Source organism: Syngnathus typhle, linkage group LG18 (assembly GCF_033458585.1).
Source record: "Syngnathus typhle isolate RoL2023-S1 ecotype Sweden linkage group LG18, RoL_Styp_1.0, whole genome shotgun sequence".
NCBI classification, from domain to species: Eukaryota; Metazoa; Chordata; class Actinopteri; order Syngnathiformes; family Syngnathidae; genus Syngnathus; species Syngnathus typhle.
The window spans coordinates 8,595,797-8,609,552 of NC_083755.1; the positions used below are offsets into that span (position 1 = coordinate 8,595,797).

Genomic DNA, 13,756 nt, shown 5'->3' on the forward strand with positions numbered 1-13,756 from the left:
AAGTTCCCAACGTTGTAGTCTTTCCGATTACCCTTAAACGCAGCAGCAGGAGCTCATCTGTTGGACAGTGAAACTAATCAGGAGCCAAGTAAAGTCTTTTCACGACTGCTAACAACAACAACAACAACGGGGGCTAGCAAAACTCTTAAAGTCAACCGGAGGAAAGATCGGGGAAGTGAAACTTTTCCCCACGACGTTGAGGCGCACAACCCTTGCGCTATGCTTTAAAAACATCTACTGCTTCGAGACTAACAAGGCGAACAGCCTCCGGACGGACGTCAATCCGAAGCTCGCGGCTAGCTCACTCATATTAGCCGGGGGAAGAAGTGTGCGAATCACGGGCGTAAAATGGAGTTGGACGACGTCGTCCTCTACCAGGATGACTCCTGCAACTCCACCATGATGTCCGATCGGGTCTCCGGTTTAGCCGGTTCCATATATCGTGAGTTCGAGCGGCTCATCGCCAAGTACGACGAGGACGTGGTGAAGGAGTTGATGCCGCTTGTTGTTGCCGTGCTGGAGAACTTGGACTCGGTGTTCGCTGTCAACCAAGAGCACGAAGTGGAGCTGGAACTTCTGAAGGAGGACAACGAGCAACTTGTCACCCAGTACGAACGAGAGAAGTCGCTGAGGAAGCACATTGAAGAGGTGCGTTTGCACAACATACTCTGATTTCCCACCGCAATTTGGCCGATTATTCAAATATTTGTCGAAATTAATATCAATCATAAGCACTATAATTTCAATTAAATCTGTTTTAGCGGTGGAAAATAACTACCAAACTGGACAGCCACTATTGAATAAGCATTAACTAATTGCACCAAAAAGTTTTCATCGGCCATAATAAAAGTCATGATCCTAAATCAGTTAGTTTTTAGAGCCATTTTAAAATGTTGTATTTTTTGTTGTTTGTTAAAAATATATTTAATTATATGATTCTCATGCAGAACTTCTTTGCATTACACGATCAACCACTGTCTGTCATGGAAAACAATGAAAAGCCACCAAAAATCCACATTGTGCAAATTGAATCCACGGCACCGGACTGCTGTTCTGTTGTGAGATCTTGTGGTTTCCCCCAGTTAAGTGAATTTCTTCCACTCATGCAAGCATTTAAGCCATTTGTTTGTTTTATTCTTAAGAAAACAATTCGTGTGTGCAGAAGCCATGACAGCGAAAGGTTCACGGAGAACTTGTCCGCCCAGTGTTTGTAGCCGGACCATTCCCCCTTTTGTCATGTAAATGAAGTCACCTAATAAGGCTTCAGGGCTCATGATGCAACATTAAGTTGTGCACAATTGGGTCACGTGTAACCCTCTCACAATTGCAGATGTACCTTCTGTCCGTATCCACCACGGTGGAACATTACCAGAATGATTTGTCCGAATGTTTCCCCACGTTGAATGACGAGAGCAGCAGGTCACGGTGGAGTATTGTGACCTTTTGGTCTTGTCATGAGTTCCTCAAGCTTGTAAGTTCAACCTTTGACCCCAGAATGTCAGGTAAGATTGACAAGCCCGTTCTTTCTGGCATCAGAGTGAGAAATATCTGTTGCTCGGGCATGACTCTAAATTTAGCCGCTATGTTATTGTAGCGATCCATTCACGGAATTGTCTGAAGCCAAACGGCTCCTTTTGCATAAGTCCCTGTTTTTTCACGATGCGGCACCAATTGTCGAAAAGTTGGCAATGTTGCAGCGCTATCATGGGATCAGTGTGTACTTTTAAACACACTAAAGCAAATCAAATGGAGCAAATAGCACAACTTTGTTACTAATCTTCTCATTAATGACATTCAAGCCAATAATATCGACTTCATTATTGGAGCCAAATCCCCCTTGTCACTGCTCCAAGCCCTAGGTTGATCTCAACAGCGGAGGAAAAGGCAAGGCAGGAAATTCTTTGGGGAAAAACAAGGACTTCCCTTACTTCTTTTGTCCAGTCAGAGGCCGCTGTCTGCTGACCTTCAAGAGACGCTCAACCAATGCACAGTGCAGAATAAGAAACACATTTGAATTGGAAGTCCAAAATGAGCAGAATGTGACTCGTTGTTGCAAAAATCACATTTTCCGTCACGAGTTAGTCATGCTGATCTAAGCCATGCTACCAGGAGGCACTTTCCTGGACTCCTGAAGGCCCCAACAGCGAGCAAGACATGTCCCCAAACAAAGCCAGTTCATTCCAGCCCGTCAATGGCGAGCCGCTACAGTGGCGCCCTGTGTCTTTTGCTTGCATTCATACACTTGCGCTCAAGTCACTCGCGTATCGGACCTCGGTGACAAAAGAAGCGTTGTGCGTGACAGTCGACGGGGGAAAGCCATGTTCTGGTCCACTTTCCTTTCTTTGTCATATGATAAGCCGCAGGGGTGAAACGGACACGTTCGAGTGCGCGGGGAATCTTAAAGGAACAGCTTTGAGAAAGACTTCAGTGAGGGGGAACAAAACAATATTTTCACAAGAGGCCGCTTGTCATGGGGTGATCCTCATCTGTTTGCCGATCACAAGCTCCACGAGGTCACAACGGCCGTCATATGAATAGAAGGCCGGCATCACAAGACTGCATGAAAAAATTCCGTTCAAAAGTTCACGATTCAATACCCGGTCCAATCGCGCACTTGATTTTGACGTTCTTATTATTTGCAATGTTACTTTGGCAAAACCATAAGCATGCCACTGATTCAACTAAACAATGTCGATTGATTACATTCACGGAGCCATCTGAAAGGAAGCAGCTCGTGACGTCAACGCTTTGTTTTCTCCTTCATCCGCAGAGGTACATCGCCAACGAAGACTCCCTGGACGGGGAGAGGAAGGAGCTCCAGAGCCGAGTGGTCACTCTGGAGTCGCGCTCGCGTCAGATGGAGCTCAAAGCGAGAAACTACGCCGATCAAAGTAAGGTGTGATGTGCTTACGCGCACACAAGCTCCATTGTCGACTCTTTTCAAATCTATTTCAATGGACGCTTCTCTAAAGACGGACCGATTCGTAAGAAAGGGCGAGACGAGTTTCAGAGTTCCGGCGAGATAATCATCCCGGGCCGTCAAGCAAAAGCCCTCGTGATGCTTGCATGACTGCCGCCTGGTTGACGGCGCGTGACCGACCGACCGACCGCTTGTTTGTTTACCGTCAAGGTTTGAGAAACGTTGACAAGTGGCCGTATCTATTTTGCTTTGCATATTGCAGCTTCTCCTACTTTTGGAGTTTCACTTGACCTAGATTCTATTTGCTGGCAGAATTAGGAGCAGTATGTGCTCAATCAACATGCGTATTAGAGTGCGGTCCAATCACTATTAGGCACAAGTCTTTTGTTTTAATTTAGCAAATCATTTTTTTCTTGACAAACATGTTGCTTGATTGATCCCTAATGACTAAATATAGATACATCAAAATGAATTCCTTTGTTAAATGATTGGGATTATTTTGACAAAGGTAAAAAAAAAAATACATGGTCATGGAGCGCCCCCTTGTGGTCATGAGCTGTCAAAGCAGCAGCTTAACCACACTGACTTTCTTCTCACTCCTTTCCCATGTTTTCCCAAACGGATGAATCCTATCCGCTTTGTTTTTCTTTTTTCGGTGTAGTCAACAGATTTGAAGAGAGGGAAGCGGATCTCAAGAAGGAATACAATGCCCTCCACCAGAGACACACGGAGGTATTCCATGAGTTTAATTTCAAACTACTTCTTTCGGAATCTTATGTTCTCATTATGCAAGCCGACACCCTCCGAATAATTAAATAGGTGGGGGAAAAATCAAGCCTCATCTACCGTACAAAATATAACATATTTATTTGATATTCTATTTGACCTTGCAGATGATCCACAGTTACATGGAGCACTTGGAGCGAACCAAACACCAGCATACCGTCACGGTGGAGCCCTCAGATTCGGGCACAAGCGCATCTGCTCGAATGCGGTAAGGTGGAACTTTGTGGTCAGTCGTTCATAATGTCACTTCTCATATAGTCTTGTGCGTATGTATTGTATTTTAGTGGCGCTCCGATCAACCGCCCATTACGACGGGCCGATTTTTGCAGGAAAGCCTTTCGTTGCAAATCAGAAAAAAAAAAAAAAAATCCAATAAATGGTGTATTGAACATGCATCAGAGCCAAAAATAACATCCCCCAATTGTGTGCGTCTAATCAAATTTCCGTTCACGACCCAAATCCTCTCCGCCACACTCAAAGGGATTACTCTGGGGTAGTGAAGCCAGGCATATGGAGCAGGCTGCCTCAGCATCTGACAGACAGAAAGAGAGAGAGAGAGAGAGAGAGAACGACGGAGCGTTTTGTACCGCACAGTGCCTGCTGTGTCACATCTCGGCAGAGGACAGGAAGCGACAGAGCAACACAAACAGATTGGATGACGGTGGCGGCGGAGTGAACCAGGATTCTATTCTTTCCTCTCTGTCCGATGTTCTGCTACTGAAGTTCTCTTTTTGTTACTGCTACCTGCTCCTTTCTGCTACAAGCAAGGCTAGGCTATACAGTTGTGTGGCACCTATAGCTGACAGCTTCATCCCCCCCCCCCCCCAAACATTTTTGGCTTCATTGAGACGTGGGGCCATGAGCCCCGGGCGTATGCTGCTTTTTGTTTTTGGCTTTGTCGGGGGAGCGGTGGTCATCAACTCTGCCGTGCTGGTGTCTCTGTCAGTGCTGCTGCTGGTCGCTACTGGTAGCTTACCTGCCCTGCCAGCTTTACCTTCCATACAGCGGCACAGAAGGTACATTTTAGTGAGGTCCTGACCACCAACATTTCTGGGCTTCCGATTTTTACGAAGGCATAAGCGCTAACATCGAGTCGCAGACACCAAAAAAAATAGTCACTGATCAACAAAATGTTGCCATGATGTTTAATCCGAGATGTCAATAAACGTAAAGTCTGAATCTCCCCTTTTTTTTCTTTCTAGCACCTGTTTTAATAATAAAAATATTTCTGGGGTCTCTGATTAATGTTCTGTTTCTCGCTCTTGCCATTGTGTATCTAGGAAGGATCGTCCCGTTTCCATGGGCATCTTTCCGGTCCCAGGGATTGATGGCACGGGCACTGACCTCCACAGGGAGCCCGTGGAGGTTCACGCTGAACCTTGGAGAGCTAACAACCTCAGCCACCCAAGGTCTAACACCAGCCTTAAGGTATGGGCCGCCGTGCACGTCATATTTTGAAAATGTTGTCGAATTTTGTTCAATTCAAATGTAGGGTTGAATTTTTTTGGGATGTAATTAAATGTGAGCTCTTTTCTTACTTTTGTTTTAGAAAAGAATCTCGGGGTGTGTAGAATATTGAACAGCTTGTGTTGTAACTCGGTGGCCTGAAGCCCAGTAAGTGCAGAAAACGCTGCCATTCAGGGAGGGAAGGAAAGAAGGACAGAGTCTTGACATTGTTGCCGTTAGGAACCACACGGCATGAATATAAATGACTTGCTCCATTGCATTATATCGAGAAAAGTTTGGTCTTCAAATCTGTTGGACTCATTGATGGAATACAGTCCCGCCATGTAATCATTGAGAATTTTTGTTCTTATTTTTCAAATGATGGACTATTCCACACATTCAACTCCATGACTGTGCTGTTTGTTCTTGTTTATGAACTAGTTTGACGTCCAAAGTGGAACGTTCAAATTACCGAATGAGAAGTCTGATCAGGTAGAAAAGTGTGTGCGTGTGTGCAGTGAAAAACATTGTCGAGGCAAACGTGTGATTTACTCTTACTAACGGCGCGGACATAGGAAGTTTGGAGTTTACCCAACGCACACAATGAACTCATTCCAAAGCAATCATTTCCTCAATTCTGTGTACTTAAGGATGAACTGGCCAACACAAGCCACGAAGGATCCAAATCCAGCTCTCCAACCAAGCAGGGAGGTGTCTCCAAACAGATTCCCTCCTCCTCCTCATCATCACAAGGCGGAGCATCCCAAACACCTCCGATGGAGACTGGTGACTGTCAAACTTCGGCGACATCATCATCATCATCGCCGTCCCACCGCGGCGTGGCGTGTAGCGATACGAGCCCTTCATCCGTCGCAGTGAGTCATTCTGGGTCTCCCGTTGCCTGGGAAACCGGAGTTACGCCGCAGGAACGCGGTGGCCTGGACAAGAATCTGGACTGCAACAGTAAGAACATTTCAAGCATGCAAGTACAACAGGAGAATCAGGAAGCGGCAGCTGTGGCCCACGAATGCAACGGTCAGCACGAACAATATGGACACACATTTGACAAATGCTCAACTCAACCCTGATGTTTCCCTGCTGTTTGGATTAGAAAACAATCTGGAAAAGTCTGAAGTCTTGGCCATTATAGAGTCCACTCCTGAGCTGGACATGGACCTCCATGGCTGCCAAGGAACGAGGTACAGGACAGCTGAAAGTCACACCCTATTTCTTCTCATTTTGAAAATCAGCTGAGTGAGAAATGCGATTAAGACAAAGAACAAAGCAGGAACAAAGATAGATGATTTTAGCCAGACACCTTTGTGTGTTTTATTTCATGTGTCCAGCACCCCCACTAAAGGCGGCGTGGAGAATCTAGCATTCGACCGGAACACAGACTCCCTGTTCGAGGAGCTGTCCTCTGCAGGAAACGACTACATAGGAGATGTGGATGAAGGAGCAGACCTTTTAGGTAATCAACCGTGCTCATTCCAGATAGTTAGCAATGACCTCCTCACATCATTTTCATCAATTGCTTTTTGTTGGCTGCTGGGCTTTGTCAACCTGACAGATGACTTTTCTGGTAATAATAGATCTTTTTTCACGATTAAACCTTAGCTTTAGATTTTTTTTTCTGTATTGGTGATTCTAGTGGTGAAATTGTGATTTTTTTTTTTTAGACTAGAAAGTCTAGTCAAGTTTACAATGAGACTAATAATAACCTTTCAAATTCTAATCCGCAACTATCAATGTGTGAATCTCAGACTACAACTTTTTAGGTAAGACAGAGTCTAGTATAGATGTCAAACGCTTTTGTCAATATGTCTTTTTTTTTTTCAAACTAGATAAATGCATAAAATACATATCAATGTGATTTTTTTTTTTTTGAAGGTATGGGTCGTGAAGTGGAACATCTTATCCAGGAGAATACTCAACTTCTCGAGACAAAGTTAGTAAGTTTCGACCCCGGTGAGAGTTTTAAAAGTAAATCCCTGTTTATTTTCAGAAATGCCCTAAATGTGGTTAAGAATGACCTGATTGCTCGAATGGACGAGCTGTCCTGTGAGAAGGAGGTCCTACAAGGAGAGCTTGACGCCGTGACACAGGTCAAGATCAGACTTGAGGAGAAGAATAAGGATTTAGAAGACCAACTGAAGAAGTGTGTCATTGTACAATTCTATTTGGCTTCACAACGTACATTTGATGTCGACAACACGTCCTTCTCTTTAGAGTTCGAGCTGAACTCGACAACAGCAAACACGCATCCAAGACCGAGAACGAAGATGACGTGAGTCGTTGCCGACGTAATACGCAGTACGAAGAAGAAAGCATCCATGACGTCAACATTGGTGTTGCTTGTACAGAGCGACGTGCCCACAGCCCAGAGGAAACGCTTCACTCGGGTGGAAATGGCCAGAGTCCTGATGGAGAGGAACCAGTATAAGGAGAGGCTGATGGAGCTGCAAGAGGCTGTCAGATGGACAGAGATGATAAGGTAAGATCAAAGATGGATCTGGTTGACCCTGATCATTTTATTTTTGGAATCTTATTCTTTTCCTCAGGGCATCAAAGGAGAACCCAGTACTTCCCGAGAAGAAGAAATCCAGTCTCTGGCAGTTGTGAGTTCCCTCCATTTGCGTTGACTCAACTACCAGTCATTGTGGTCTCTGTCTTTTTTTTTTTGTTGACGTTCTTTCTGTTGCTTTGTATTCCATGTTGTATGGGGTGGGGGGGTTCTCCAGTAGGTAGGTAAATCCGTGAAATGCTGCTGTGTTCCTAAAACATCTCAACTGAGGAAAAGCCTGCGCAGTGGTTTTGTTAGGTCTCCGTTCAAAACTGGTCAAAAGAACCATCATGGCAGTCGAATAGTAACACTGGAGGAAGTCAAGTCAGGCTCTTCTTTGTTGGCATGACTTTGGTGTGTTCTGCATATTTAAGACTAAAGGAATCCATAGTAGGGGACTGACTTCTGATGATGCGACTATTCCCCCTTCCTGTTGTGTATTCCTTTTATAATCTGCCTGATGTTGTGTGTGTCTGCACAGGCGGTATGTTGGGACATGTCTGAGTTCCAATGGCAGACATTACGGTTCTAGATTTGAGCGCGCTAACCGCTATTTAACGGACTTAGGCTGACGGGATGTCGCAGGATAAGTTTGTGAACGCAATCTAACCTGTGAGGTGTGAGTGGGCGTGGCCTATACACAGAAACAATTAACCTGTTACGCCAATTAACGATATAACCGGCTCTCGTAAAAACAAAATGCTATTTTAAAGCCAGATAAGTGAGACAACGCTAACAATTTAGGGGGAGGAGGGGGAATGTGTTTTTGTTCAGTGTTGCTTCGCACTAATGTCCAAATCAAGGCAGAAGACTAACTTTTTCACACCACGCTCTTCTGTTTTGTGTTTTGCTCGTGTACGCAATGCCGTATTTGTACATTTTAACTTTAGGGAGGCTTGCATGCAAACAATTAGTCGTCATCTTTGAAACGCTCAAGCCCTCCTCAAACCCTCTGCTGGAGCCACTGCTTGTGTCCATCCCTCTATATGTTTGTCTGTGTGCTCTCTATCTCCCTCCTTCCCTCCCTTCCCCTTCCCCGGCCGGCCCTTACAACTCCAGTTTCAGCCGTTTGTTCAGTTCCTCGGGCGGCGCCTCGAAGAAACCCGCGGCCGAAGCGCCGGTCAACGTGAAGTACAACGCACCCACCTCGCACATTCAACCTTCGGTCAAGAAAAGGAGCAGCGCCTTGCAGCAACTGCCCAGCGACAAGAGCAAAGCCTTTGATTTCCTCAACGAGGAGTGAGTCCGTCGCAAACGACCGATGATTCGTTTGACGCGGATCACAAAATGGTGGTGTGCCTCACAGATTGCCAGTGGACAACATGGTGTCCAGGCGAGAACAGAAGCGAGCACAGTATCAGCAGGTTAAAGCCCATGTGCAGAAAGAGGAAGAGGGGAGAGTGCAGGCTTATGGCTGGAGCCTGCCCAAGAAGCACAAAGTAAGTAGAAACATTCATTTTGGTTTCTTCCTCTTCTTCTTGGCGAAGAACGAGCCTATGTCATTTTCTTCTCACAGAACAACGGCGGTCAAGAGAAGACCAAGCATCTACCCGTTCCGGTTTTCCTTCGACCTTTGGATGAGAAAGATGCCTCCATGAAGGTATGTTGAGAAGATTCCATCTTCTCCTTTACATTCCATTGTGTGACCTGTCTGTGCTTCAGCTGTGGTGCGCTGCCGGCGTCCATTTATCCGGAGGGAAAACCAGAGATGGGGGCTCCATTGTCGGGGCCAGTGTGTTTTATAGCAACGTAGCAGGACCAGAGAGCCCCAAAAAGAAAATAGGGTCTCAGAGCAGCCTGGAAAAACTCGATCAAGAACTCAAGGTCAGAGTGGTTGCACTGATGCTATTTTGCAAAAACAATCAACTGAGACACGCGCACCTCGACAGGAACAGCAAAAAGAACTGCGACAGCACGACGACCTGTCGTCCTCGGTGTGGATTTGTACCAGCACCCAGTCGTCGACCAAAGCTCTTGTCATTGATGCCAACCAGCCTGGAATGATCCTGGAGAGCTTTTTTGTGTGTGATGCACATGTCCTTTGTATCACCAGTGTTCCAGGTCTGAGTCTTTTCATACAACTCCAAAAAGATCGCAATCAGATATAGATCTAAAAAAAACGACACCTTTTTCAGGCGCGAGAGAGACAGACTATCCAGCAGGTGAAGAACTAACCTGGAGTTCAGAGTCGGCGCCGACCAAAAAGGCCTTTTCGTCCGACAGCGGCGGCAGCGCATCAGGCTGCGACAGCGTGCTCGGAGGCATCACCGTCGTGGGCTGTACGGCCGAGGGAGCGACGGCCGTCCCTCAGACGGCAGGCAAAGAAAACGGAGAAACCCGTAAGACGTGTCAGCATTTTCCAACGGCGAGTCCTCTTGACTAACTCGTGTGACTCTTGCAGAGGGCACTGAAGAGAGCGAAGGCTCCGCTAGTCCCAAAGCCGGCGTGTACAGTGAACACGTCTTCACGGATCCTTTGGGGCTGCAGCAGACAGCAGAGGATTTTGCCGACGACTCTCAGAGGTAATGTTGAACTGCTGAAATGTCATTCCCCCAAATCATGATTCCTCCACTTTGTAGAGAGTGCGGCGGTGACCTTGTCAAAGCTGGCACGAGTTCAAACGCCACGGCTGAGGAGCAAGATCTGACCAGAGAAGAGGCTCAGAAGATGAGCAGCGTCCTCCCCACGATGTGGCTGGGGGCACAGAACGGATGGTGACAATCAATTATATCGTTTGATTTTCTGAGCAAAAAAAAAAATCCATATTGAATTCAACCCCCCCCCCTCCCAGTGTGTATGTCCACTCATCGGTGGCACAGTGGAAGAAATGTCTCCATTCCGTAAAGCTGAAAGACTCAGTACTCGGCATCGTGTGAGTGGATTTCCATAACTACTGCTTGGATCAGCGAGAAGTTCAGTCTTGTGACGTGGTTTTCCCTCTCTCCCTCCTGCAGACACGTGAAAGGGCGCGTCCTGGTCGGCCTGTCCGACGGCACCTTGGCCATCTTCCATCGGGGAGCTGGTGAGCGGCGGACATCCGATTCCATGGGTAAAATCAGGTGGACTTCCATTTTGTTGATGTTCCAGATGGACAGTGGGATCTGAGCAACTACCACCTGCTGGACTTGGGGAAACCTCACTACTCCATCCGCTGCATGACGGTGGTACACGACAAGGTGTGGTGCGGTTTCAGAAATAAGATCGTTGTGGTGCAGCCCAAAGCCATGAAGATTGAGGTCAAGTTTCGGAACGTCACTATATATCTATTTTTTTTGGACACGGCACCTGATTATTTGCTAATTTGGCCCCCCGCAGAAGACATTTGACGCCCACCCCCGTAAAGAGAGCCAGGTCCGTCAGTTGGCGTGGGACGGCGACGGCATCTGGGTGTCCATCAGGCTGGACTCCACGCTCAGGCTCTTCCACGCCCACACTTTCCAGCACCTACAGGATGTGGACATTGAGCCTTACGTCAGCAAGATGTTGGGTCGGTTGATTGGCTTCGATAGCTGCAGGTCATCCTTGAAAGCCTTTCTAATGATTTTTTTTTTCTTAGGTACGGGGAAACTTGGCTTCTCATTTGTGCGCATCACGGCTCTCATGGTGTCATGTAATCGTCTGTGGATCGGTACCGGAAATGGAGTCATCATTTCAATCCCTCTAGTAGAAAGTGAGTAGGACATTTCAAACGGATTTTATTGCCCTGGTAACCTTGTTTTGGTTTTAGCCGCCAACAAACTAACCAAAGGAGCAGATAACCAGGAAGGCGACGCCGTTTGCGTCTACGGTGACGAGAGCAGTGACAAAGTAGCAGCAGGGACATTTGTTCCGTACTGCTCCATGGCCCACGCCCAGCTCTGTTTCCATGGACATCGCGATGCCGTTAAGTTCTTCACCGCCGTCCCGGGTAAACACAAATCTGGGTTGCCATTTTATTTCAATGAGACGTGCAATGAGTTCCACAAATTTACAGCCATTGTGTTTGTGAATGCCTCAGGTCATGGCCTTCCATCGACAACCAGCGGTGATGAGAAGATCTCAGATGACCCATCCCAAAACGAAACCAAGTCCATGTTGATAATGAGTGGAGGAGAAGGCTACATTGACTTCAGGATGGGTGAGTTTGTTGCCGAGATGTTTATTTTTTTATTATTTTGCAAAGCTCAACACAGGCCGTTTGATCAATATCGAGTTTGATCTCGTATTAAATTCCGCTGCGAGAAGCCTTTCAGTACTTGACATGATTTGGCGTCTCCAGGGGATGAGGAGGGGGAAGCGGCGGAAGGGGCGGATGCCCAAATGAAACTTCACTCCCCCGTATCTGTAGCTGAGCGCAGCCACCTCATCGTCTGGCAGGTCCTGGACAACCAATGAGACAAAGATGACAAATGAGAAGCCTCCGACCTGCCTCAAGCACTTTGTTTTCCAAGCCAAACAATAAGAAGTTAGTGGTTCTTCTTTCAGTTATCGACCGCAACCTTTCCTCCCCAGTTCATACTAAAAGAAATATTTATTTATTCAGCAGATGTATTTGAGCTCCCCCCCCCCAGTCATTTGAGGAGAATAAGCAAGTCATGATAGCTGCGTTCCTTTGAAATAGTCTATAGGCAATAATGTACAGCTGAAAACAAGCTTTTAAATGTTTTCATGTCCAAAAATGTGTCTTTTATTACCCCCAATCCCCCCCCCCCCCCCATTTCAGGACATGGGTGATTATTATTTCGAGTATTTCAATCTGCAGCACATATTCCAGTCCAGGCAGCCCCAATCTGTGCCTTTTGTGTGACATTCGAAATATTGAAACGTGTTCTGACGTGAGAATGGTTTACATGAGAACTTAGAAAAGAATAGAAAAATGCACGATTGGCAATAATGTTGGGGGCAGTGTCACTTTTGTTTGTCAGCAGAGGGGGGGAAAAAAAAACAAAATAGTTTTTAGGCTTTTGTTTTTGACAGCTCAGCTTTGACACTAATGCACGATTTGTTGTGTTTTGTTGAACGGTTTAAATCCAAAGTCCGACAGCAGAAAGAAAACAAGCTTTTCCCAGCTTCTATTTATTTTTGGCTCGAACGAATGTCGCGTTTGCTACCAAAGGACTATATTAATCAAAGCTTGATTAACAATCGTGTCTCGTCAGGAGGTGGCGCCTTTCACGAAATCGAAATCAGCCTCTGCTTTTTTGCAAATGTATTTTCTAAGAGCGATCGCAGTGTAAATATGTATTTTAGTGTTTGGAAATGCAGCTGGAATATGTTCATATTTCCTCCGCAAAATATTGACTTTTATTTCACTTTCTATCTTCTTTTACGGGGGTGGTGGTAGAATGACAGCAAAACACGTTTCTGTAGTTTGCAATTTATTTAACAAAAGGTAGAAGGTCAGATCTGCCGTCAGCATACAAAAAAAATGTAATTGCAGTCTAGCCATGTCAGTATTTATTTTAATGATTGAGCCTTTGCAATTCCGAATGTACAGTGTAAATGATCTAGTACGTATGAAACGGCTTATTGCCAATTGGAAAGTAGTAAGTAAGGGGAAACTACTGAGCTATGCAAAATATCTGCAGGGAGAAGAGTGGTGAGCAATAAGTTTTCTTCAAATAGTCAAGGAACTTCATCCAGCCACATTGTGATACTGAGCACTTTGTCTTCTTCCTCCCTGCTAAGAAGCAAAATGATTGTGTTCCGACTTAGCAGTCCACTCATACACAACTGTACTCCTGCAGCTCTTGCCTTACTTGTTTTTAAAAAAATCAATTAAAGAATATTTTGTGAGCAGAATGACTTTGCTTCGGTGCTTTCAATTCGATCAGCCTCACTTCCATTTTCTTCCATAACCTGAATTGTATGTTTTTATGATTACAATACTTTCATATTTTTTTTCTTTATTGAAGGATTCCTTACATAGCCCACTTGATTTTAGGAATTTTGAGTGTCATATTAGGTTTATGTGGGTGATAACATTTTGCTAACAGCATCAATGACAATCACGGGAGCTAGGGTGTGCTATAGCTCCATCAGAAATCTCGAGACCCGCTAAA

The 13,756-nt window shown here is 45.7% G+C and overlaps 1 protein-coding gene across 2 annotated transcripts; it reads left to right on the forward strand.

The window, feature by feature from the left end:
* Positions 1-24: 24 nt before the first annotated feature.
* spag9b (sperm associated antigen 9b) lies at positions 25-13,496 on the forward strand. 2 transcript variants are annotated; one of them, XM_061264927.1, is made up of 31 exons: positions 25-648; positions 2,771-2,891; positions 3,582-3,652; positions 3,814-3,914; positions 4,987-5,134; positions 5,594-5,644; positions 5,803-6,187; positions 6,264-6,351; positions 6,499-6,623; positions 7,043-7,100; positions 7,158-7,310; positions 7,382-7,439; positions 7,516-7,646; positions 7,714-7,770; positions 8,775-8,954; positions 9,022-9,154; positions 9,232-9,315; positions 9,378-9,539; positions 9,605-9,776; positions 9,851-10,054; positions 10,117-10,237; positions 10,295-10,429; positions 10,507-10,587; positions 10,670-10,737; positions 10,803-10,951; positions 11,031-11,202; positions 11,272-11,385; positions 11,443-11,622; positions 11,713-11,832; positions 11,974-12,159; positions 12,418-13,496. In XM_061264927.1, exons 1-30 carry the CDS (start codon positions 349-351, stop codon positions 12,087-12,089), a joined length of 4,038 nt encoding a protein of 1,345 aa, XP_061120911.1. In that variant the 5' UTR covers positions 25-348; the 3' UTR covers positions 12,090-12,159; positions 12,418-13,496. The 2 variants fall into 2 exon arrangements, with proteins under 2 accessions (XP_061120911.1, XP_061120912.1); XM_061264928.1 differs by lacking the exon at positions 5,594-5,644 and having other exon boundaries at positions 26-648.
* Positions 13,497-13,756: the final 260 nt, after the last annotated feature.

Bases quoted from the DNA above. Each gene is read 5' to 3' on its own strand.
- spag9b (XM_061264927.1), top strand. From the start codon at position 349: ATGGAGTTGGACGACGTCGTCCTCTACCAGGATGACTCCTGCAACTCC. The intron at 5,645-5,802 runs GTAGAAAAGTGT...TGTGTACTTAAG, and splicing joins CGAATGAGAAGTCTGATCAG to GATGAACTGGCCAACACAAG. The intron at 10,588-10,669 runs GTGAGTGGATTT...TCCCTCCTGCAG, and splicing joins GACTCAGTACTCGGCATCGT to ACACGTGAAAGGGCGCGTCC.